Source organism: Dama dama, chromosome 25 (genome assembly GCF_033118175.1).
Source record: "Dama dama isolate Ldn47 chromosome 25, ASM3311817v1, whole genome shotgun sequence".
In the NCBI taxonomy this organism is placed as follows: Eukaryota; Metazoa; Chordata; class Mammalia; order Artiodactyla; family Cervidae; genus Dama; species Dama dama.
In genome coordinates this window covers 44839179-44865667 of record NC_083705.1, presented here as the reverse complement: position 1 = coordinate 44865667, position 26489 = coordinate 44839179, and the positions used below count along the sequence as shown (strand labels likewise).

At 40.6% G+C, this 26489-nt stretch overlaps 1 protein-coding gene across 2 annotated transcripts in view; it reads left to right on the top strand.

The window, feature by feature from the left end:
- Positions 1 to 26489, top strand: part of SLC1A3 (solute carrier family 1 member 3) — an 81579-nt gene that overhangs the window by 4873 nt on the left and 50217 nt on the right. The window contains exon 3 of one of the 2 annotated variants that reach the window (XM_061129945.1): positions 21641 to 21778. In XM_061129945.1, the coding sequence (XP_060985928.1) occupies positions 21641 to 21778 (138 nt within the window). Of the gene's footprint in view, positions 1 to 21640; positions 21779 to 21954; positions 22225 to 26489 lie in introns of those variants that run through there. The other variant, XM_061129946.1, reaches the window with a different exon arrangement.

The window sequence follows — 26489 nt, the reverse complement described above, 5'->3', positions numbered from 1 at the left end:
TGGATGTCATTTCTATGCAATAATATTTTTACTGTCATTTCTAAGTGATATCAAAAGTCTGAAAATGCTAGATTGCAAAGCCCATGTAACAGGAACAGGTTAGCAACCTAAGAGAAGGCAGTGCCAAGTGCTGGATGTCTGTAAGATAGTTCATCATGAAAGCATTAGATGAAGTGTGTTCCCGGGCTATTGCAGACAACTGTCTGAAAAAAGCCATACTGAGAAAGTGGTTACTGTTCTTCTTTCTCCAGGAAGCATTTTCTCATTTTCAACTGTGGTCAGCTGTGTTAGAGTGACCTCAGACATCTTCCTGAAAGAAAGGAAAATCCTTTGTCATGGTCAAGTAACAGAATGTTACTCATTTCATGTGCAGGGAATGAAGAGAAAATAAAAGTGAAATCTCAGGCCAAAGAATTATGAAGAAATGGGTCTTAAGGTCAACTTCAAGGGGAAGGAACCTTTAAATAGAGTTGCAGAGAATTAGATGGTGGTTTTACTTGAGGAAGTTCACAAATACAGCACCTAGCACCTTTTTCTGCTGTTGGTCTTAAGATAGACACACACACACACACACACAACGTTAATGTTTAGGCTATTCTTTATGTGGCTTTGAGAGAAATTGGTGACTTTTTAAGAAAAAAAACCTGCTGACTGAATGTGTATAAAACATTTCCCACCATTCCCTGATACTCTTTGGCAATAAATTTTAATTGCACTAAAATTGAGTGCAGTTCAATAATATCTCTGAAAGGATGTGCAAGAAATGAGCCATCATGACTGCCTCTTGGGGTAGAATTTGGATAGCTGGTGAGTAGGATGGAAGGAATGTTACTTTATCCTAAATAAGTTTTTGTATAGTTTAAATGCTTTAAGGGCTGATTAGTTCAGTTGGCTATGGCATGATGCTAATAAATGCTTTATACCACATTCACACATTACCCACTGTGATCTATTATTTGCTAAATAAATAAGTTAATTTTTTTTAAAGATTCAGTGTTATTCAGTGATTTAACAAATATTGGATATTGTGTATCTGGCCCTGTGCTTTGAGATGAGGCATCTCTGCCCTCCGGTCATTTAGTAGAAAAGATGGATGAAACATGAGATGACAAAGTGATAAACAGGGTTCAGATATTGTAATAGATATTGTAGCATTCTTTAAAATGAGATCATATTTGTATATACAGTGCTGTATCATACATGAGGTCTTCCTGTGTTGGCACTTTAGAGATTCTACTATATTATTAACAACCACACTTGGAGCCCTAGATGTGCCATGTGGAATAATTTTTTTTTAAACTGTGGCTTTTGATGAAGGCTAGATCTGGGTTCATATGCCAACTGTACTTAATCACTGTGTGAACCTAAATACGGCGTTTAGCTATTCTGAAGTTTCAGTTTCCTCATCTATCGTTATATGTATAACATATATTGTGGACACTTACATGGTGCCAAGCAGTGCTACAGTAAGCCAGGGAGGGAGGTATCTTTATTCTCATTTCATAGATGAGGAAACTGAAGGTCAGCCACAGTTGATGCACAGTTGATACATTTTGACCGTGTTTCAAACCCACCCTTCTGTCTCCAAGTTCATATTCTTACCCACCACAGTGTTCTGGGTGCTCATCTCTGCTCTCAGGAAATGTTCATCCTTGTTTTATCACAACAGTTAGCTAAGGATGCGCACTGACACGTCAACACAAGGCATGGAAAGGAGAGATTGAATCGACAGTTCAGAACAAGGGTCACACTTGAATCCTGGTGGTTGATTACATGTGAGTTGACAGAGAAAGTGGACTGCAGGTGAATCGTCCGATTTCTGGTTTGGATGCCTGAGTGGTAATGGTGGAATACAGGAAGAAGATGGGGGAAATAATAAGTTGAGTTTTGGATATATTGAGTTTGAGATGCAGGCTGCCACTGCAGTGGAGATATAGTGCAAGAGGCTCATAGAGATTTGGATGGTAGCCTTACCATCTCCAGGCCCAGTGAAGACAGGCTCTGTCTTTGAAGGTAAATGGATAATGGTCAGTGAATCAGGTTATTCTACTACATAAGCTACTCTGTAGGTGAGTCTATTCTGAGAGCAGTGTTAACTCTAGGGCCTTTTTTTTATGACTAGAAGCAGTAATCTCCCAGAAATGCTCTAGTGGTATTCTGAGCCTCGGACATGTAACACAATATCCAGCTGAGTCAGTTCAGCTCAACAGGTTCATCGATGCGGTGAACCATCAGCTGCTGCACTGAAGTGACAGGTCTTGGGACCAAAGTAGCCAACTATTTGAGTTAGTGGCCCCCCTGCTGACACCTTCCACCTTACTAAGAGAAGGGCATCTCCTCTCCGCTTGAACAACAGGAATCCAAAGAATGGTGAACGGATTTCTGTTTCCTTCACCACTTCCTGGAAAAGAGAAGAAGAGAAGGAGCTTCCGGAAGTTTCGGGGAGGGTGGCTCCCAAGGCAGGCCCTCCCTCCCCTGGTGTTACCAAAGCCCAGCTATTTGTGGTCACGCAACGGAGGCTCCCCGGGCAGAGGGCTGGAATGGAAGGGTTAGGCTTTCCGAGCTGAGAACCACAATGCCCTGTTCTAGAGAAATGACCCAGGGATTGAGTATTAGGGATTAGAGTCTGATTTTTTTTCCCTTTTTTTTAATCTGCTTTATCTTCTTCAGGGAACAGAACTACAGAAAACTTGTCAGGGACAGCAATAGCAAATAAGTGACTTGCGTTAGCTGACTTGATCCTAGCCCTCCTCCCACCCCACCTTCTCCACAAGCGTTCCAGGGAGCTGCCTCCTGTCGTGGGGACAGAGTCCAGGACTGGAGAGGGGAGTGAATCAGAGCTATGGACTCTGGAGTCAGACACTTAGGTCTGTGTCCCACTTCTGCAACTGAGCCTCTGTTTCCTTGTGTGTAAAATAGGATAATTATAACATCTTTCTGCCAAGATTTATATCCCAGTTCTGCCATTTACAATCGTGTAACCTTAAATCACGTCCTTAAATGCTTGGCAGGCAGGGTGTCTGTAGGAACTGTCCACGCTTTGCCTTTGCTTCCCATCTTTGCTATGGCATCAAGTGGAAATATTCACAGGTTTGATGATGCTATTTGGTCAGAGGATGGAGACCCGGGAATGAGGGAGGCCTGGGAGCTGGAAGCAGAGAAGTCAGTCACCTGGTCTAGGTCTGAAAGTGGCTTCTGTTTCCTTGGCTAGAGAAAAGAGCCAAGAGAGTTGTAGGAAGAGACCTAACAGTTATTAAGGCCTCTGAGAGCTGAGATGAAAGCCTCAGAGTAAGTGACACCATCCTTATCTGTCCCTTATCTACCTGGCCTCTTGGGTCAAAGCAGAAAGCAATCTCCAGGCAACCGCTATCACAACTCAGCTTGCTCAATGCAGGGAGCACCTGACAGCTGAGGTCCCTCTCAGGAAAATGGGAAGTTGCTGGAAAAGTGGTTTCAATAAATGTTGTAACATACTCAATAGCTCATTTTTGTTCCTAGCACTTGGGGACCCATCAGAGAGTCCATCGTCTCCCTGATTTCTCCTTTTCTCCAGCATTTTGGTGTCTTCCTTGTTGTTTAGTCACTAAGTCATGTCCGACTCTTTTGCAACCCCATGGACTGTGGCCCGTCCAGATCCTCAGTCCATGGGATCTCCCAGGCAAGAATACTGGAGTGGATTGCCGTTTCCTCCAAGGGTTCTTCTTGACCCAAGGAGCAAACCATGTCTTCTTCATTGGCTGGCAGATTCTTTACCACTGAGCCACCAAGGAAGCCCATTTTTAATGTCTACTCTTCATTAACTGTCACCCCCCATCGGAGTGGGGGCAGGAAAGATGAGGGGTTCTGGAAACTTGGTGAAACTGTTGCTGGTTTCTAACAGAGCTGGTAGAGGTTGTTTTGAAGTAGGGGTAAGGCTTAATGTTGTTCTAAGATTATCTCTAGGTTCTATTTTCTTTCTGTTAAATCAGATAATGAGAAAACTGAGCAGGCAATTTCAAATCTGTTTCTCTTCAAAGTAGGCCATCAAATAAGTAGGTATGTTCAGAACAATTACCTGCAATAATAATAGTACCTTCCATTTTTCTGTGTCACTTTACAGAGTACTTTCTCTTTGCCCTCTATAGCAATGTTAGTCCATGGCCAGTTCATCCCCTCTTCTGATTAGTATCTGGGAATGTCTGGAACACAGCTAAGAAAGTGCTAAGACTCTAAAGGTCCTGCTTACAGACCCTGCTGTGCCATCAGCTCCCCTTATGATCTTTAAAGATTTTTATTTATTCTATTTTTGGCGGTGCTTGGTCTTCATTGCTTCATGTGGCTACTCTAGTGGCAGGGTGCAGGCTTCTCATTGCAGTGCTCATCATGTTGGGGAGCATGGACTTTAGACCTTGTGGGATCAGTAGTTGGGGCCCACAGGTTTGGTTGCTCTGTGGCATGTGGACTCCTCCCAGACCCGGGATCGAACCCATGTCCCCTGCATTGGCAGGAGGATTCTTAACCACTGGACCACCAGGGAAGTCCTCCCTTTATGATTTAAGACAAATCTCTGGTCCTCACAAATTCTCATCATGCGTGCATTCTAAGTCACTTCAGTCATGTCCAACTCTTTGTGACTCTACGAACTGTAGCCTGCCAGGCTCCTCCATCCATGGAGATTCTCCAGGCAAGAATACTGGAGTGGGTTACCATGCCCTTCTCCAGTGGATCTTCCCCACCCAGGGATCGAAGCTGCATTTGTTACATCTCCTGCATTACCAGGGGGGTTCTTTACCCCTAGCACCACCATCAGCAAAATACATTTGGACTAATGTCTGCTGCCAGCTCCAAAATTCTATCATATAAAGTCTAATTTGCCTTCCTCTAAAGCTATATATGAAATAAGATACAAGAGTGTTTGCAGCTCATGACGCTGTACCATTGCAGGGACCTTTTTCCTGAACTCATGATCTCCCAACCCATTTGAGCCAGTCTCTCTAAACTAACAAGCAGCTGCCTCCTCTTGCTTTGCATTCTTGGCTGTCAAGTTCCTGACTCTGGGTAATGGCCAGTGTTTCCTAAGCAATGTTCAAGGACACACGTGAGGCATACCTCTTCTGGAGTCACTTCCAACCTTCTGTCTTCTGCTGACCTATCATAGGTCCGAGAACAAAAATTTCGGGTCTCTGATTTTGCTGTAGAGTAAACAAGGTTGTGAAGAGCCTACACTGTTTGGAAGAGGCAACTGGAATTTAAGCCCCGTCTTTCCCAAGCTGTACATTCCAGGTGTTAGAGTTCTTGATATTTATGGAACACTGGGGTGCCATCATTCATCAGGTATTTGATCTGGCAGCGAGGTGAGCTGTATCATTGCTGTGAGATGTGGAAACACAGAGAGCACTCCAGCACACAAAGTATTGCCATTGTACTGACTGGGGATAAAAATTATTAGTTTTTTGTCAAGCTTCAGTGCAATCAAAGCAGCCCAGAGCAGATTCCCTAGACCAAGAATATTCCCATCACTAGGCCCAATCAAAAATGTGCTCAAATGGTTTTGAAAGCAAAAAGAAAAAAATAAAACCCCCAAAACTAGGTAAAGAAAGATATACCCTGGCTGAATTAAGGCAAGGTTTCCTCTTTGTAGCTTATCAAAGAGTTGAAGGCAAATTTAGGAGCAGCGAGTTGAAAGGCACACTTGAATTTTGAATTTCAAGACTGAGTCCCTGTCTCCTGAGAGGACAGCATCATTCTTCTTGGCCCCAAAGAGACTTCTCCAGTTCTCCAGCAATGATTCCAGGCCACACACTGCTGTCTCTTCTCAGAGAGAAAATAGCGGGCTATTAATGACAGACTTTCTATTCAGAATCTTGTAAGACGAAGCTCATTTGTCCCTAATGAGAGTAGAGATGGGCAATTACTGCCCTTCTCACCCTGAAAAGATGGCCTCTGCGTTTAGATCCATTGCATCATTGCAAATTCCATCTTTAAAGCAAGAAAGGCAAAACCCCAGAGATCCTTGTGTTTGTTGCTGTCTTTTTCGTGTTGATGAACGTGAAGACAAAGACATCAAGAAAGAAATTATGTCTTTGAAGAGATGCCTATAACCCTAGTTGGTTTTTTTTTTTCTCTTATTTATTTACTTTTGTCTTAGATTTGCTTTTTTAAGGCAAAGAAAGCAGTCCTGTACTAAAACTGAGACTCAGTAAACTTGCCAGGGCTTTGTAATTTCTGGTATTGGGATGCTTTACACAGCATGGTGGACGAGGAAAGAGCATACCTTTGCTGAGTTGTTGAGTCTCTGAGTCTTCAGCTCTGGGGTACTTGTAACTCCAGCTAATTAGGTAAATCGGCACATGAGCCTCAGATGACTGAGTTCAAAGTTTTTTCAGAGTCATTTCCTTGTCTCCAGAAAAAGAGTCTTTTGGTCAGAAAGTGATCCACTCAACTATAAGTCTGAGCACAACTAGTGTCTCCTCTCTCTGTGACCCAAGTTAAGTAAATTCATTATTAAAACAGATTAAGGACAAGCCAACCCAGACCCAGAATGACTTTTTAGAAAGATCCGGGTATCTAGCAGAAAATACGTAAAATAGAATTCCATCAGATTGCTTTTTGTAGTTGTGGACCATTTTTGTGTGTGTATTTTGTTATTTAACTTATGAAATAAATCACACTGCCCCAAATCAAAAAGAACAGAAGTGAAATGAAAGTGTCACAGCCACCAAAACCCTCCCCCAGGGATCTAATTTGCTTTGTTATCAGTTTCCTCAGTGTATTTAGAGTGATTTTATGAGCATAAAAATAAATTCATATTGATTTTTTTTTTTTTGGTTTTTTCCAAATAGTGGCATAATATATATAGCCCACTTCATACTTTGCTTTTTTTCACTTTGCAACATTCTTTGGATGTCATTCCTTACTGGCACATAAAGAGCCTCCATTCTCTCAGGCCTGCATTGTATGGGCAAATTATAATTTATTTAAACAATCCCCAATGTAAAGGTTGTTTCCAGCTCTTCGAAATCATTTTTCAAATGGTGTAATGAATTATCTTGGATGAAAGTTATTTCACCTTAGTAAAGTATGTCTATAGAATACATCCTTTAAAGTGAAATTGCTGACACTAAGGATATACGCATTTGTGATTTTGATAAATAGGTTAACTTACACCTCATAGAGGTTGTTGTCATTTACTCTTTCAAATTGTGAGATCTGAAAGTTTGTCCCAATGGGACTGCTGCCACAGGTAAAGATGGGTGGACTTTGTAGTTTATGTGGACTGGCAAGCATGTGACACATAGCAAAGGCATAGGAGGAACTTGGAAAATTTTAAATATATTTTATTTTCGGTTTTTGCTCACAACTATATATGTACATGTGCTGTGCTTAGTCGCTCAGTCATGTCCGACTCTTTGCAACCCTTTGACCTGTAACCTGCCAGGCTCTTCTGTCCATGGGGATTCTCCAGGCAAGAATACTGAAGTGGATTGCCATGCCCTCCTCCAAGGGATCTTCCCAACCTAGGGATTGAACCCAGGTCTCACACATTGCAGGCAGATTCTTTACCATCTGAGCCACTAGGGAAGCATATATGTATATAGTTATGTAATTATAAAATATACTATATATACTTATAAAATATAATATATATTTAAACCAGAAATAAAGGCAACAGATTCTGGTGATTATAGTTACTATTTCTAAAATAAAAGACTTTTTTAAAAAAGACAATGGATTGGACATTTAAGAGCTCTGTAGAATTATTTATAAATCACATTACCATTTTGCATAGCCTGTGTTACTGCAGTCTGAAGAAGAAAGTCACACCGCATTGAAAGCCACTCTGCTTCCCTGGGACATTCTGTGCTCACTATGCCATTTTGTTAATATTTATTGAGTCCTACTATGTGTCAGGAACTGTGACACGAGTGGATCATCTGGTGATAAATAAATATTAGTCTCTGTCTTAAAAAAGAAGGAGAAAACCCCAGTTTTCAGAACTCCAGGGTTCTTGTGATTCACTTGGGTCCCAGGGCTGCACGCCATGTGGATTTGAGCCTGCGTCTGTACCCCGCCTGCTGTCAGTCACCCACGGCTGGTTATCTGGGCACCGTTGGTGGAACAAGGCTGGAACAGGTATTTCCCACCTCCAGTGACAGGAAATACCAAAGGACAAAACAATGAGCCAAGCCTGGGCCCAAATCTCCGAAGGATGTGGGAGCTGAGGAGGGGGGAGGGTCGAAAGGTTGACTCAACACGGGGCAGCTTCTCACCAGGAAATGCCTGCAAGTTTGGGCTGAAACAAAAGGCCAGGGAGCTGCAGACCCCCCACCCCTCCACCCCCAGCAGGTAAATTTTCCATTTTTGCCTTGGAGTCTTTATAAAAATGAGTTAATGATGCTTTATGTCCAGCAGCTTCCTCAAGCTGACATGAGACCGGCCTTTAACATCTCCAAATGGATTGGCCACAGTCTAACAGATTTCCAAAACAGAAACTTTTATTCAGTCTCTCAACCTGTTGCATACCTGCCATAATAGCTATAATGGCCAAATTGATAAAGTATTTTATGACTTACTACAAGTTTCATGTGCATTATCAAGGACTTTAGAATTCATTAGAAGAAACAAGATGAATTCATAAAGAAGCTAAGATAATGCTCAGGACATTTAGCTGAGAATATTACAGTTTAAGAAGATCTTAGATACTGGCTTTCTGATCTAGTTCTCCCACTTTTCAGATTAACGAAGAGGGCAAGGAGAGCAAAGAGATTATGTGACTTGAAGGTAGGAGCTGTGGAAATAGGAAGATCCAAGGCTATAACCCTATTTTGCCAACATCTCTTACTGGCTGTGTAATCCTGGGCAGACAGCTTATTCTTTCTAGTGTTCAGTCCCCTTATCTATACAGTGGTGATTCTATAAGTCCTGTATGTCTGCTATGATGATTCAGTCATTTAAGTGAAGTGTCTACTTGCATAATTTTCTAACAGCATCTGACTTTCAGTCCATGATCTTGCTATTGCATCACACCTGCTGCTCTTCACACTCAAAAAATAAAAATAAAAACAACCTGCCTTGTCAGAGTATTAAAGATTGAGAGCTATCATGCCTAGTCTGTGAATCTAGAAACCCAAGCATATGAAAAATCGTAGTTCAATCAAGATCCGGTTTCCCAAATCATGAGAGAAACCACGGTTTGGCAGACAGGAGATGTGTCTAAGGGCAGGCTCTTATGTTCACACAGCACAGTAAGGAATCAGATTCACTGTGGAGCTAAGTCATTCTTCTGTTCAGGAAATTGTTCAACAGCAGCTGAAGGCCAGGCCTAGAGACTTTACAGGTCAGACAAACCATTAATCACCCTGTGAAGCTTGCTTGTTGGTGTGGTGGAAACTTATCTTGCTTTTAGCCAATAGAATATGGCAAAGGTGATGGATGCCACTCCTGTGATTTTATTACATCACACGTTGTTGTTGTTTAGTTGCTAAGTCATGCCCGACTCTTTTTTGACCTCATGGACTGTAGCCCACCAGTGTCCTCTTTCCACGGAATTTCCCAGGCAAGAATACTGGAGTAGGTTGCCTTTTCCTTCTTGAGGGGGTCTTCACAACCCAGGGATCGAACCTGCATCTCCTGGGTCTCCTGCATTGGCAAGTGGATTCTTAACCACTGAGCCACTCAGGAAGCCCACATCATACTTTGGATTGTTGTAAACTTGAGGCAAAGTAGTGCTAGGCTTTTGTTTGTGTGTGTGTTTGGGTTTGGTTCGGTTTTGCTTTGCTACGAAAGTGAAAAGACCGTAGCTGGGAAACAGCAGCATTTGGTACATAAAACCATTGGTGCACTATCAACTTTTGTTGTTACTGTTACGTCCTTGAATCATTTTACAGACAGCATGGTCTTTCTGGCTAAAGACCTACAGGCCAAGTCTTTTCTTGGTAGGAGTTTGAATGCGCTTGACTGGTTTGCAATGTAAATGCTAGAAGAGCTAGTTGGCTCATCTTGGGTGGGCTTTTGGTAGTTTTCTTACAGCTGGCCTCAGAGTGTGAGGTCCTCCTCTCAAGATCAATGCTACTGTCACCTTTAAATTCTCTTGACATCTGAGCCTTTAGAGGACATCATCTCTTTCTGAGAATTTTGCACTGTAAGTAATAATTCTAGAAGGCTTTCTACCTACTCTCCAAACACAGTTTGGAGATAGGGCAGGAATCTTAGTAAAACTTTCGTTTCAAACTCCAACATCCACCAAAACTTAAATTGGGTGACTTGATCTAGTTTACTTCTGATTGTGCCTCATTCTTTTACTTTTAAATATGTTCTGACTTCTTAATGTTTTCAATAATTTTTTCAGATTAGATATGGACCAAATTCTTAAAAAAGGTCTTCAGCTTTTACTTGTGTGTATTTGGCCTTCAAAAGCGAGCTGAGAATGTGTTCTTTCTGAGGCACCAGGGTACACTTTGTGTCTTAGTGTAGAAAGTGAAGTGATATTTAATCTTCCAAAGAAGTATTTGTTATATAGACTCCCTAGGGAGAACAATGAGCCCCTGAAGGACTCCCTTGTGCTTTACACGTTAAGAGAAAGAGTTGAATATTTTTGAAAATACATCTTTGTTCATAGCAATTAACTATCTATAGTTAGTTTTCATCCCTGTAAACACTTTCGCTAATGTATTTCCTAGATTCTAGAAATCTTGTTAAAATACCAAAACAGGAGTGCTATAAGCCTACTGGCTGAGAATGAGTGATCTTGACGTTTCCCATGACATCTGTGTATTACATCTGTGTATTACATACACCAAGATGCCAACTTTGCAAACTTTGCTTTAGGTCTGACCAGTCCTGTTAGGAAGTTCTTCTGGTTTTTATTGTTATTTCTGCAGAGTAATCAATAATAAAGGGTCTGTTCTTTTGCACTAAAGATCTGGTGGCCATAAAGGTCTCTATTAATTCTGGGAATATGGATCAATGTGCTTAAGTAAGTGCCCGCTAATGGAACCCAGCTCTGCAGAGGCATTGAGCTGCTTTACCGAAGGGAAACAGGCTCCCCTATCCCTCTCCTGCTAACAAGTCAGAAGGACAGTGGAGAGGGCGCTGAGACATCTATGCATCAGGCTGTGAGAACATGTTTCAGAGAGGGCTTCATTTCTGTAATCAGAAATCTGAATTGCTTCCCCCCCAAAAGCCATCTTTGCATGCAGACCATTTCCTCTTGATTTTGATGTTGATCGCTGGCTAACCTCATCACTCTGGCTTTACCTCTAACTGCCTGTTCCAGCAGAAAGCTGAAAAAAAAATTGTCTTTTGTTTTTTCATGTAACAAATGAATTGAAAACAGCTAGATGTTAACTTCGTTAATTCAGTGAAATCTGTCCTCAACTTAAGCTCCATATTTAACCTAATTAGTTAACCTAATTCAAAATAGAATGAAAAGGTAGATAAAATATTGCCTTTAAAGTAGTGTCATGACTATTTTTTTAACACCAAAAACATTTTGTATTGGGGTATAGCCGATTAACAATGTTGTGATAGTTTCAGTTCAACAGCAAAAGTACTCAGCCATATAGACACATGTATCCATTTTCCCCCAAACCTGCCAGTGACATGACTATTGAGAGGCCCTGAGTACAGCGTAGTGGGTGATGATCTGGGCTGTGAAGTTGGGTGTGAAGTCCAGCTCAGTCACTCAACTGACCTTGAAGAACTTGACCACTCATAAGGTGATCTATCTACACAGGTTTGTGGTTTTGGCAGTTTACCGACCTTGTCGATGACCGGTTCTTCATCTGAAATATAGGTAGTGCTAGTCTTGGTCTCCATGGTATCTGTGCTTGTGAGAACGTGGCATCTTGCACGTGCTAAAGTCTGATATCATTAGCTGATATCATTAAGCGAGAGAATCTGAAGTATGTTTCTTTTCATGTCTTTCCTACCTTTGTGTACTGATGGTTTCCAAGGATTAAAATATGTGCCCTGGAAGGAAAAGGCAAGCTACTTTAATGAATAAATTCTATTTAAGTTTAGTTAAATCTATGAAAAAGGACTTGGTGTAACCATTTTAAAAAGTGACTTGATACTAGTAACCATACAGTAGGACCCTTAGCAAGTCAGAGGACCTGTGGAAGGTTCCAAGATGTGCTGGGTACCTCTACAGCATCTTCAGCAGATCAAAGCTTAGTACTCAGTTGCTTCTGTGATTTAGAGATGCTTGAAGACCCAGAGGTCAGGTGCGTTTGAGAACTGTCTTTAGGCAGGCTAAATGGAAGAGAAAGTATACGGAGCACTCAGAAAGAAGGAGGCTGGATACAGCTGAAGTGGTTATTGAGAGGGGAGTAGAATCAGAGTTGGCAATGGTTGGACTTTGGGGAGTGGGATCAAATGTACCTAATATTTAGAAAGAATAATCCCTTCTTTCATCTACACTAGCTTGTCTCTTGCTCTCAGAACCTGTATCATAAGTAGAGAAGCTATCTTGCCAAGTTTTTTCTAAATTATAATTTAAATTTATTTTCTGAACTAGGCAGGATCCTACCTACCCTTGGAAATATTGTTGTATCAATACATGAGTAAATACATGAATTTAGAAATGAACTTTTAAAGTCAAGCTTATTCTTAAAGTGTTGCTTGAAGGATATCTAAAATTCCTACTAGCTTGGTGTGGTCAAATTCCAGAAGACCAAAGTGAGTTTCTCATGTTTACTGTGCATATTTTTTGTTATAATTGAATGACCAGTGTTTAAATGCATTTAAACAAAAGTCACAAAACATAATCAATACCAGCGTAAATTTGATTTGGAAGTAAGGTAAAAATTTTAAATATTTATTTATTTATATACTTATAAGATAAAGCATTTAAATTAGTAACAACCTTTACATGAACAAGTAGGAAAAAAACATATAACCAGAGGTTTTTATAATTCCTATCTGCTATTAATACTGCTATATCAAATAATGCACAATGAAAATTGAAGTCAAATCCTTTACCCGAAATCAAGTTCCAGGAAGATTAAAGGTTCAATATTTTAAAACCAAGCAAATTATCAAAAAAGGAAAAATGTATTAAAGATTTCTCAAACTTGGGAGGGAAATTAAAGTTTATAACTCTTGAAGAGATCATCTAATAAAAAAGATGTGTAGACATTGTTTTATAAAGTAGAATACCTGTATATTTTAAATAATAATATATGGCAAGTAAATTAGGAAAGTAGTTATAGCAAATGTCATTTTAAGTATAGGCAGAGAGTAATTATCTGTACTACATAAAGAATATATACCAAATATACACACACATACATAAACTCTTGAACTATCAAAAGTTAATAAATGCTTGATGAAAATACAATTAAGGGAATGGTCAAGATCACTAAGTATTAACTAAATTCAAAAGAAAACAAATATACATACTCTTTTCTCCTCTCATTCAAAAATTCTGCTTCTTTTAAACAATTTTTTATAATGCCCCATTCCTAGAGGTATAGAAAATAAGCCATCTCAATTCACTAATGAATTAAACTGCTGAGCCAACCCATTGAGAAAGCAGATTGATAGCATGAATTGAGGTAGTCATATGCTTTATTTTCTTCCAGTTTTATTGAGATATAATTGACATACAGCACCATATAAGTTTAAGATATACAGTGTGGGAATTCCCTGGCTGCCCAATGGTTAGGACTCTGAGCTTTCACTGCTGAGAGACAGGATTCAGTCTCTGGTCAGGAAACAAAGATCTCACAAGCCACACAGCTTGGACCCATAACCCCCCACAAAGATGTACAAGATAATAATTTGACTTATTGTTGTTCAGTCACTCAGTCGTGTCTGACTCTTTGCAACCCCATGGACTGCAGCACACAAGGCTTCCCTGTCCTTCATAGTCTCGCAAAGTTTGCTCAAACTCATATCCATTGAGTCGGTGATGCCATCCAACTGTCTCATCCTCTGTCGTCCCCCTCTCCTCCTGCCTTCAGTCTTTCTTAGCATCAGGGTCTTTTCTAGTGAGTCAGCTCTTCACATCAGGTGGCCCAAGTATTAGAGCTTCAGCTTCAGCATCAGTACTTCCAGTGAATATTCAGGACTGATTTCCTTCAGGATTGACTGGTTTGATCTCCTTCCATCATGAAATAATTATCACAATAAGTTTGGTGAGCATCCATTATCTTACAGATACAAAAACTGAAGAAATAGAAAAATCTTTTTCCTGTGATAACTCAAGATTTATCCTTTTAACAGTTTTCGTATATAAGTACAGCAGTGTTAATTTATCATGTTGTCCATTACATCTCTAGTATTTCTTTGTCTCATGACTGGAAGTTTGTAGCTTTTGACCACCTTCCTCTAATTCTCCTTCCGCCCACACCCTGCCTCATGTAACCACAATTCTGATCTCATTTTCTATGGGTTTGTTTTTGAAGTGTGATTGACCTGCAACACTATGTTAGTTCCTGGTGTATAACACAGTGATTTAGTATTTCCATACATTTAAAAATGATCCTCATGATAAGCCTAGTTACTATTTGTCATTCTACCAAGACATTATATAATTATTGACTATATTACCCCACACTGTACATTTCATACCCATGACTCATCTATTTTGTAACTGCAAGTTTATACATCTTAATCTCTCCCACCTATTCCCCTCCTCTTCCCACCTGGTAGCCAGATTCTTTAACGCACAGGTTCGCTTTCCCTGAACCACGCTAAGCAAAATATTCCTAGATAAAAACCAGCCTTCTTATATTCATAATGGAGTTTTCCATAAAGTAAAAATTGTGAAACAACAAAGTGCAAACAGAAAAAGAATATTAGATCCATTTTGATACAATCATTAGATCTCTTATCTTGAGGCTTGAAAATGTTGTTTAAAGTAACAGTATATGGAAAAGTATTGTCTTCATGATTTCAGTATATTTCACTCTGTTTGGGAATATTCCGGGAGGAAACTCACAGAAGCACTAACAGTGGTTGTCTTTCATACCGAAGAGGCAGGAGAATGAAATGTAGTCAGGAACGTGAGCTCTGAGTCCAAAATGCCTGGGTTTAACTCCCAGCTCTGCCACTTCCGTAACTGTTTAAACTCTGATATGGAAGAGCTATTGGAATTGGGCATGTTTTAAGTTCACTGTGATTAAATTTCTCTGTGAGTAAATTGGTGGTAAATTAGTACCTAGGTCCTGGGATTTTTTTGAGGATTAAATGTACTAATACAAGCCCAGAAAGGAAGAAGGAAATGGCAACCCACTCTAGTATTCTTGCCTGGAAAACCCCATGGACAGAGGAACCTGACAGGCTACAGTCTATGGGGTCTCAAAAGAGTTGGATACTACTTAGTGACTAAATACAGGCAAAGCACTTAACAGCAATGTTTGGCAAATAATAAGACCTCAATAGCATTAGCTATTTGTTGTTTAAATGGCAAAGCAAATAAAGGCAGAGTTTTGCCTGGACTTTTCTATCTTTTCCCAATCAACTTTTCTATCTCAAACCTGTTACTGTTAAAGCAATAAATATTTTTCTGAAGGTCTTGAAAACGGGGTCAGCTGGATTTTCTAGTAAACATAGATTCAGCTCATAATTGGGCTATCATAGATTCAGCTCATGATTGGGATATCACAGTGTGTAATCAAATGGATACTTCATTGTTGCTGGAATCCAAGAATTGAAATTGGAAGTTGCAGTAACAACTGAAATGAACTTTGTGTCTCATTTCATAAGAAGTTAGGATGGCTCAGTTTCCTTAAAGGAAAGCTTGCTTCCTTTGGAAAAACTTGTGTTCACACAGTATTCACTTCCCCAACCTCTAGCCTCTAGACTACTCAGTACTTCTCTATAACTCACATGTTTTAGTAATAGCAGGGCAAAATTTTTGAAAATATTTATAATAATGGAATAAGCACATTTTAGGGGTCAAGGATTAGCAAACACCCTCTTCCAACAACACAAGAGAAGACTCTACAACATAGACATCACCAGATGGTCAACACCAAAATCAGGTTGATTATATTCTTTGCAGCCAATGATGGAGAAGCTCTATACAGTCAGCGAAAACAAGACCAGGAGCTGACTGTAGCTCAGATCATGAACTCCTTATTGCCAAATTCAGACTTAAATTGAAGAAAGTAGGGAAAACCACTAGACCATTCAGGTATGATCTAAATCAAATCCCTTACGATTATACAGTGTAAGTGAGAAATAGATTTAAGGGACTAGATCTGATAGACAGAGTGCCCGGTGAACTATGGACAGAGGTTCGTGACATTGTACAGGAGACATTGTACAGAAGACCATCCCCAAGAAAAAGAATGCAAAAAAGCGAAATGGCTGTCTGAGGAGGCCTTACAAATAGCTGTGAAGAGAAGCAAAAAGCAAAGGAGAAAAGGAAAGATATACCCATTTGAATTCAGAGTTCCAAAGGATAGCAAGGAGAGATAAGAAAGCCTTCCTTAGTGATCAGTGCAAAGAAATAGAGGAAAACTAGAAAGACTAGAGATCTCTTAAAGAAAATTAGAGGTACCAAGGGAACATTTCATGCAAAGATGGGCTCAATAAAGGACAGAAATGGTATGGACGTAACAGAACCAGAAGATATTAAGAAGAGTTGGCAATAATACACAGAAGAACTACACAAAACAGATCTTCACAACTCAGATAATCACGATGGTGTGATCACTCACCTAGAGCCAGACATCCTGGAATTCAAAGTCAAGTGGGCCTTAGGAAGCATCACTATGAACAAAGCTAGTGGAGGTGATGGAATCCCAGCTGAGCTATTTCAAATCCTCAAAGATGATGCTGTGAAAGTGCTGCACTCAATATGCCAGCAAATTTGGAAAACTCATCAGTGGCCACAGGACTGGAAAAGTTCAGTTTTCATTCCAATCCCAAAGAAAGGCAATGCTAAAGAAAGTTCAAACTATTGCACAATTGCACTCATTTCACACACTAGTCAAGTAATGCTCAAAATTCTCCAAGCCAGGCTTCAGCAATACATGAACCATGAACTTCCAGGTGTTCAAGCTGGTTTTAGAAAAGGCAGAGGAACCAGAGATCAAATTGCCAGCATCCACTGGATCATCGAAAAAGCAAGAGGGTTCCAGAAAAACATTTATTTCTGCTCTATTGACTGTGCCAAAGCCTTTGACTGTGTGGATCACAATAAACTGGAAAATTCTGAAAGAGATGAGAATCCCAGACCATCTGACCTGCCTCTTGAGAAATCTGTATGCAAGTCAGGAAGCAACAGTCAGAACTGGACGTGGAACAACAGATTGGTTCCAAATAGGAAAAGGAGTATGTTAAGGCTGTATATTGTCACCCTGCTTATTTAACTTATATGCAGAGTGCATCATGAGAAACGCTGGGCTGGAGGAAGCACAAGCTGGAATCAAGATTGCTGGGAGAAATATCAATAACCTCAGATATGCAGATGACACCCCCCTCATGGCAGAAAGTGAAGAAGAACTAAAGAGCCTCTTGATGAAAGTGAAAAAGGAGAGTGAAAAAGTTGGCTTAAAACTCAACAGTCACAAAACTAAGATCATGGCATCCGGTCCCATCACTTCATGGCAAATAGATGGCGAAACAGTGGAAACAGTGGCTGACTTTATTTTTTTGGACTCCAAAATCACTGCAGATGGTGACTGCAGCCATGAAATTAAAAGATGCTTGCTCCTTGGAAGAAAAGCTATGACTAACCTAGACAGCATGTTAAAAAGCAGAGACATTACTTTGCCAACAAAGGTCCATCTAGTCAAGGCTATGGTTTTTCCAGTGGTCATGTATAAATGTGAGAGTTGGACTATAAAGAAAGCTGAGTGCTGACTAATGCTTTTGAACTGTGGTGTTGGAGAAGATTCTTGAGAGTCCCTTGGACTGCAAGGAGATCCAATCAGTCCTTCCTAGAGGAGATCAGTCCTAAGTGGTCATTGGAAGGATTGATGTTGAGGCTGAAACTCCAATCCTTTGGCCATCTGATGTGGAGAGCTGACTCATTTGAAAAGACCCTGATGCTGGGAAAGATTGAGGGCAGGAGGAGAAGGGGATGACAGAGGATGAGATGGTTGGATCGCATCACCGAATCAATGGAGATGAGTTTGAGTAAACTCCAGAAGTTGGTGATGGACAGGGAGGCCTGGCGTGATGTGGTCACAAAATCCAACACGACTGAGCGACTGAACTGAACTAAGGGGTCAAGGAAAGTTAATTAGGGAAAGGGGAGAGGGAGTAAATTTATTCATTATATTTGTTAATTTCTAAACATTTCCAAAGGTATCATGCATAATTTGATTTCCACGTAAAGTTATTAAATATTTATTTTTAATTTCTTTATTAGTTGGGGGCTAATTACTTCACATTTCAGTAGGTTTTGTCATACATTTATATGAATCAGCCATAGATTTACACGTATTCCCCATCCCGATCCCCCCTCCCACCTCCCTCTCCACCCAATTCCTCTGGGTCTTCCCAGTGCACCAGGCCCGAGCACTTGTCTGATGCATCCCACCTGGGCTGGTGATCTGTTTCACCATAGATAGTATACATGCTGTTCTTTTGAAACATCCCACCCTCACCTTCTCCCACAGAGTTCAAAAGTCTGTTCTGTATTTCTGTGTCTCTTTTTCTGTTTTGCATATAGGGTTATCATTACCATCTTTCTAAATTCCATATATATGTGTCAGTATACTGTAATGTTCTTTATCTTTCTGGCTTACTTCACTCTGTATAATGGGCTCCAGTTTCATCCATCTCATTAGAACTGATTCAAATGAATTCTTTTTGACGGCTGAGTAATATTCCATGGTGTATATGTACCACAGTTTCCTTATCCATTCGTCTGCTGATGGGCATCTAGGTTGCTTCCATGTCCTGGCTATTATAACCAGTGCTGCGATGAACATTGGGGTGCACGTGTCTCTTTCAGATCTGGTTTCCTCAGTGTGTATGCCCAGAAGTGGGATTGCTGGGTCATATGGCAGTTCTATTTCCAGTTTTTTAAGGAATCTCCACACTGTTTTCCATAGCGGCTGTACTAGTTTGCATTCCCACCAACAGTGTAAGAGGGTTCCCTTTTCTCCACACCCTCTCCAGCATTTATTGCTTGTAGACTTTTGGATAGCAGCCATCCTGACTGGCGTGTAATGGTACCTCATTGTGGTTTTGATTTGCATTTCTCTAATAATGAGTGATGTTGAGCATCTTTTCATGCATTTGTTAGCCATCTGTATGTCTTCTTTGGAGAAATGTCTGTTTAGTTCTCTGGCCCATTTTTTGATTGGGTCATTTATTTTTCTGGAATTGAGCTTCAGGAGTTGCTTGTATATTTTTGAGATTAATCCTTTGTCCGTTTCTTCATTTGCTATTATTTTCTCCCAATCTGAGGGCTGTCTTTTCACCTTACTTATAGTTTCCTTTGTAGTGCAAAAGCTTTTAAGTTTCATTAGATCCCATTTGTTTAGTTTTGCTTTTATTTCCAATACTCTGGGAGGTGGGTCATAGAGGATCTTGCTGTGATTTATGTCGGAGAGTGTTTTGCCTATGTTCTCCTCTAGGAGTTTTATAGTTTCTGGTCTGACATTTAGATCTTTAATCCATTTTGAGTTTATTTTTGTGTCTGGTGTTAGAAAGTGTTCTAGTTTCATTCTTTTACAAGTGGTTGACCAGTTTTCCCAGCACCACTTGTTAAAGAGGTTGTCTTTTTTCCATTGTATATCCTTGCCTCCTTTGTCAAAGATAAGGTGTCCATAGGTTCGTGGATTTATCTCTGGGCTTTCTATTCTGTTCCATTGATCTATATTTCTGTCTTTGTGCCAGTACCATACTGTCTTGATGACTGTGGCTTTGTAGTAGAGTCTGAAGTCAGGCAGGTTCATTCCTCCAGTTCCATTCTTCTTTCTCAAGATTACTTTGGCTATTCGAGGTTTTTTGTATTTCCATACAAATTGTGAAATTCTTTGGTCTAGTTCTGTGAAAAATACCGTTGGTAGCTTGATAGGGATTGCATTGAATCTATAGATTGCTTTGGGTAGAATAGCCATTTTGACAATATTGATTCTTCCAATCCATGAACACGGTATGTTTCTCCATCTGTTTGTGTCCTCTTTGATTTCTTTCATCAGTGTTTTATAGTTTTCTATGTATAGGTCTTTTGTTTCTTTAGGTAGATATACTCCTAAGTATTTTATTCTTTTTGTTGCAATGGTGAATGGTATTGTTTCCTTAATTTCTCTTTCTGTTTTTTCATTGTTAGTATATAGGAATGCAAGGGATTTCTGTGTGTTAATTTTATATCCTGCAACTTTACTATATTCATTGATTAGCTCTAGTAGTTTTCTGGTAGAGTCTTTAGGGTTTTCTATGTAGAGGATCATGTCATCTGCAAACAGTGAGAGTTTTACTTCTTCTTTTCCTATCTGGATTCCTTTTACTTCTTTCTCTGCTCTGATTGCTGTGGCCAAAACTTCCAACACTATGTTGAATAGTAGTGGTGAGAGTGGGCACCCTTGTCTTGTTCCTGATTTCAGGGGAAATGCCTTCAATTTTTCACCATTGAGGGTGATGCATTACATTTGTTAATCTAAACATTTCCAAAGGTATCATGCATAATTTGATTTCCACATAAAGTTATTAAATATTTTAAAATTCTATTTATTTATTTTTTGCTCCACTGGGTCTTCATTGCTTGGCTTGACTTTCTCTAGTTGTGGCAAGCAGGGGTTACTCTCTAGTTGCAGTGTGCGTGCTTCTCATTGCAGAGCACAGGCTGTTGGGTGTGCGGGCTTCAGTAGTTGCATCTCATGGACCTTAAAGCGTGGGCTCAGTAGGTGTGGTATACAGACTTAGCTGCCCCTCAGCATGTGGAATCTTCCTGGACCAAGAATTGAACCCATGTCCCCTGCATTGGCAGACAGATTCTTAACCACCAGAGCACCACAGAGTACTTCATTTTGATATTTTTTAAAGTTCCAGGAGCAGAATCAAATTAAGGGAAAAATTGCTTTCTCTCTCCCCTACTATCCCCTAAGTTTTTCAGGGAAGATTTTTGGGAAAAGTCTCTGGTAATTTTGAAATCTTCTCTTGCCAGCAACTACAGGATAGTTGCCAGAGCAATATCAGGATCACATAGACAGAAAGTGTGGTATGTAGATAGGGGGATGATGAAAATGGATTCACAGTGTGAGCAAGAGGAGTTTTTTTTTAATTGTAAAAAATAAAATTACACTACCCTGTATAAGTGGTTATGTCAGCAGTTCTAACATCTGTTGTTACTAAGGAACGTGACTATAATAAGCCTTTCCCCCCTATATTGCCTTGTGTATGGGTACATGCTTTGTTTCCTAGATATGCCCCAGTCTTTATAACTTTGTCCTGGGCCGTGTCAAAATTGGTTGCAAGTAAGACAAAGAAATTTTTCATTGGCTAAGACCAGGAACATTTTTTTCTCTAACTTCTATTTGAAGCCCTGAATTCCACCAGACCCTCTGAGATTATGGTTGAAAAGACAGGCAACATCCCTTGCAGGAAAACAGCACAAATATTTGTTGCTTAAATAAATTGATTCTTGTTAGACAGGCATGATCACCAGCCAAATTCTTGCATATTTTTGTAGGCTTGTTACAGTTTCAATAAAAGACTCAACTTTTTTTCCTTGTTTTTCTTTTTCCTTCAGGTACAATCCTTGGATTTACCCTCCGACCATACAGAATGAGCTACCGGGAAGTCAAGTACTTCTCTTTCCCTGGGGAGCTACTGATGAGGATGCTACAGATGCTGGTGTTACCCCTCATCATCTCCAGTCTTGTCACAGGTACCCTATGCAGTTTTGTTTTGTTTTTTCATGTGTGCTTATTGCCAAAGATCGCTTAGAAAAACAAACGCTTTAGGTTTCTGCTGGATGCATGCTCTGTTCTAGAAAATAAAAGTCCCTTCAAAATGATGGAAAGGAGGCTTCAGTAATGCATGAATGATTATAACTCTCGTATTTTACCAATCACAAGAGGAAACGGATTTGAACCGCCACGTAATCTGGTCTGCCTCGCTACGAAAGAGGCACCCTGCTAGACACTACACCACCAGCCTTCTCTGCCCACAGTGATGTAGTTGACAACAGCGTACAACAGGTCTGTTTTCTCACCCTCTTATCCCACCCAGATAACATCTGGTTGGACAGCCTATTAGCTATTGATGCAAGAATGCTTGTTCTCAGAGCCACCACGACTTGAGCGGGAGCCTTCTTGGAAGCCTCATCAAGAGGTAATGCCCACGACACACTCACCAATTCTACTGCCACCAACACTGTATCTTTTCCTGGTGAACCCGCATGACTTCTCCATTGTCCCCCACCCCCGTTGCCTTTTACGCTGGTGGGAGAATGGGGAGGGGGTGGGAGATTTCCCCATCCAGACACTTTTGGCAGTTGACACTTGGATTGTTGAGGCGTGGAAGCTTGGCAGGCTAGGATTCTTATTCTCTATGAACGCGAAATAACGATTTACGCCCGCGTGGGAAACGGTTTAAGAGTACATGTGATTGGTGAATACGAACAGAGCCAAAAGTTTCAGAAAAATGTTGCTGTACGTTCCTCCCTGCCCACTGTTCTCTTTCCCCGCAGCACATCTCTGACTTGGAGAAGGAATATCCGTAGACACTACCCCCAGCAGGATGGTTTCTGGGTTTGTAGCTCAAGCCCAGACCTCAGGTATTACTAGCCCTGTTTTCTTTTCCGTCCTTGGCTTACTGTCCACCCTTAGGCAGATCATTCTGTGAGCTGGCTCTCAGCATCTTTTCACCTCCCAGGAGTTCGTAAGGATGTTTATAATCTCCTTTCAAGATCTCTGTGTAAAAAGAACTTCATAGAACAACTCAAAAGTCTTGAAGCAAGATTCTGACTGCTTCATGCCCTGGAGGGCTGGCCATTACTTGGAACAGAAACTACGTCAGTTTCTTTTTTTTTTTCCTCAATGCCTTGCAAATCTCTGCTGGCTTCTACTTGCCCAGGTCTTCAAACAAGTGATTGCAGGTACATAAAGCTCCCATTGGAGGACGAGTTGCCCATAAAACAGTCATTTAGACAGGATGATTTGGGACACTTGTTTTTGAAACTGGCCTGGCCCATTCCTGACCAGAGGTAATCACAGCCGGCCACGATTCTTACCAGAGAAGCTACATTCATACTGAGGTGAGGGCATGTCCTTATTATGCACTTGCTGCCATTTTTCTGAGAAGCAAGTTCTTGCAGCAAGCACTCAGGACAGAACTCACATCTGCCATTTTGTTTAGTGGAACAGGGAGTCCCTTCCCACCACCCTATGGCTGGAGTCTGAATTGAGTACCTGCAGTTTTCCTGGATGCAAACTGGGGGTCCTGTGTTCCTTTATGCTCTCTCTTCAATGGTGAGGCCAGTGTTTAGAGGCTTCTGCTTTCTGGTAATTGTGCTTTAAAAAAAAAAAAAAAAAAACCACTGTGTTACCCTTTATAAGAGGAGAGCCCTTGTTCAGTACAACTAGAGAAAATATTAGTTCCCTTTAGCAATCCTAGTTAACAGTTACTTTGGAGTAGAACTCTGGAGTGTTTTCTCATACTTAACACATCAACTTTGTTGCTGGAATAAGAGCTTTGGTTGAGTAATTTTTCAGGGGAAAAAAAAAAAACACAAAAAAAACAGCAACACTATGAGGCAGTCCCTCTGCTTGGTTTAAAAGAAACTGTGTGTCAACTTTGGAGAAATTATCAACATTTATGATATATGTGTTATATATATATGATATATGTTCTTTAGAGAAAGGAATTTTAAACTGTGAACAACCAGTATAAAATGAACCTTTAAAAGGTAACCTAGTTGCAAGTTGGGAATGCCACCACTTGGGACCATTAAAAGAGTCTCAGTTCTTTTCTAGGATTGTTAAGGCAAGGGACATAAGTTTGCTAAAGATCTTTTCAAGGTGTTAGTCTCAAAGGAATAATTTCTAAGCTACATGATAATTTAGACACTTATGATCAAATGGAATGAATGATAGATTCAATAAGAATTTCTTTCATGATTTGAAGTGCAGTGATTCTAAACCAAAGCAGGATGTGATCCAGTGTAAATAAGGAGGTCCCCTTTGCGGATTTTTGCAAATTACCCGTACACGAGAGGATCTCTGTGTGTGTTGGGAAGCATTACTGGAAAATGTGTTGGGAGAGGACAAAGTGAGGGCCCAATATTTTAGAATGGAAAAGCAAGCTCAAATGCCTCCAGTGGCCAAGCAGGTGAGGGATCTTTATATATGAAGTTGCGCTTTCAGGCTCCTTTTTGTTTTCCTATTTGATAAGAGTCGTGGATACAGGGAAGTATTTCTCTTCAATGAGAGAGGTAGCAGGGATGAGTGTGATGATAAATGGAAAGTGACCCACTGCAGAACAGTGTAGACAAAGGGAGGAAAGGATGTGATTATGACCTGAAAACTGTCAACTCCATCCAATTGTTGCCATGTGTCAATAAGGGCCAAATCTTCCAGTTTTTCAAAAGAATCCAGAAATCCAAAAATTGAAAAGCACCTAGATTTTTTTTAAAATTTTATTTATTTTTGGCTGTGCTGGGTCTTTATTGCTGTGCACAGGCTTTCTTTAGTTGAAGTGAGCAGGCTTCTCATTGCAATGGCTTCTCTTGTTGCAAAGCACAGGCTCTAGAGCATGGGCTAAGTAGCTGTGGACACAGGCTTAGTTGCTCCACAGCATGTGGGATCTTCCTGGACCAGGGATTGAACCCATGTCTCTTGCATGGACAGGCAGATTCTTAACCACTGGACCACTAGGGAAGTTCAGAACCTAGATTTTTTTAAACGTTGACATAGGTAACAGAACAAAACAGTGCAAGCCAAGCAAAGCACATCTGCAGGCTCAGTCCAGCACTTGGGCCACCAAATACTGGAACTCAGGTTTTGGTGTTGGTGCTATTAATTATAACAAACGCACTGATAGACTTGTGCATGCATCAGCCTATCACCGGCTTTCATATGTTGCCTTATTCCACTTGGCAGTTCCGTGTCGAAGCTTAACTTAACATGGAATCAGCTACTGAACACCACATTTATTGTCTGCTAAACAAGCAACTGTTGGAAAATCTGTCCATCTTCTGTGTTATAAACATGTTGTGTCCTGGCCATGCTGGCCTTTTCGGCACCCATCAGGAACATGAGAACTCAGCACTCTTTTAAATTCAAAAGTCCCAGGGCCTGTGCAGGCAGAACTTGGAGTGCATGAAACCCTTACTGCATTGCCTGCATTTGCCATTTTGTTTTAGAAGGTTCTGTGTGTTGTTTCTTCTTTAATTAATTAATTAATATATTTTAGGCTGTGCTGGGTCGTCGTTGCTGTGCCGGCTTTTCTCTAGTTGTGGAGAAAATGTGGGTGCAGTGTGCAGGTTTCTCATTGTTGAGGGTTCTCTTGTGGAGTACGGGATCTAGGGTGCACAGGCTTCAGTTGTTTCAGCACGTGGGCTCAGTAGCTCAGTCCCTGGGCCCTGGAGCACAGGCTCATTGGCTGTGGCTCGCTGGCTCTCGAGTGCGCGGGCTTTGGTGGTTGTGGTACGCAGGCTCTAGAACACTGAGTTGGTAGTTATGGCACACGGACTTAGTTGCTCCACGGCATGTGGGATCTTCCTGGAGCAGGGATCCAACCGGCAACTCCTGCACTGGCAGGCAGATTCTTGACCAGTGAGCCACCAGGGAAGCCTGGTCTTATATGTTTTTAATTCCATTTAAACTCTGAGAAATTTAAGTTAGATTTTCACACTTGGAACATCCCTCTTGGTGAATTGTGGCACTAGAGACCCTGTAAGCCACGTTCTCCTTTTCTCAAAGTTAAAATTTCAATCCTTCCTAACATCCTTGGTATGTATTAGCATTCCGGAAGCTGCCAGAGAGAAGCCAGGAGAAAGCCTAATGGCTAGATTTGTACTCAAGTACCTATTTTTTTGAACAAAAGGAATACATCTGTGCCAACATACCACACAATAAAATGGGGAGCTGGCACCAATTTCTATTGATTTGGTCAAGATAGGCAACCAGACTAGATATTTCATGCCAGAAATATGAGTTTGTTTGACTGACTTAACCCTGATTAAATTCACTACATAGTAGTTAGACTCCATTTCAGGTTGCTTTGTGTAGACATAGCTACCACCTCACCTCCCCCTTACTTTGGACTTTTCAGAAAACTTTTTTTTTCTTTTCTCATTCTGAGTGTGCATTCCTTCTCAATCTCTTATCCTGCAAGAAATCATCTGTGTCTCCAGTTTTCTGGAAGGGGAAAGCATCTCTCTTGACAAACAATCTTCCAAATCTGTAGACCCATGAATTTAGTGGAATATGGGACTTCAGAATAGGTGACGCCAACAAGCTCCACTCAGCAAAGGGCTCCCTTACCTGAGAAAACAGAAATAGAGACAGTGAATGGTGAACCTCAAAATATGGCCCCTTAGTGTCAAAGAAAAGACAGCTACAATAAGAATGACCTAAAGTTTTGTCTTTTCATTT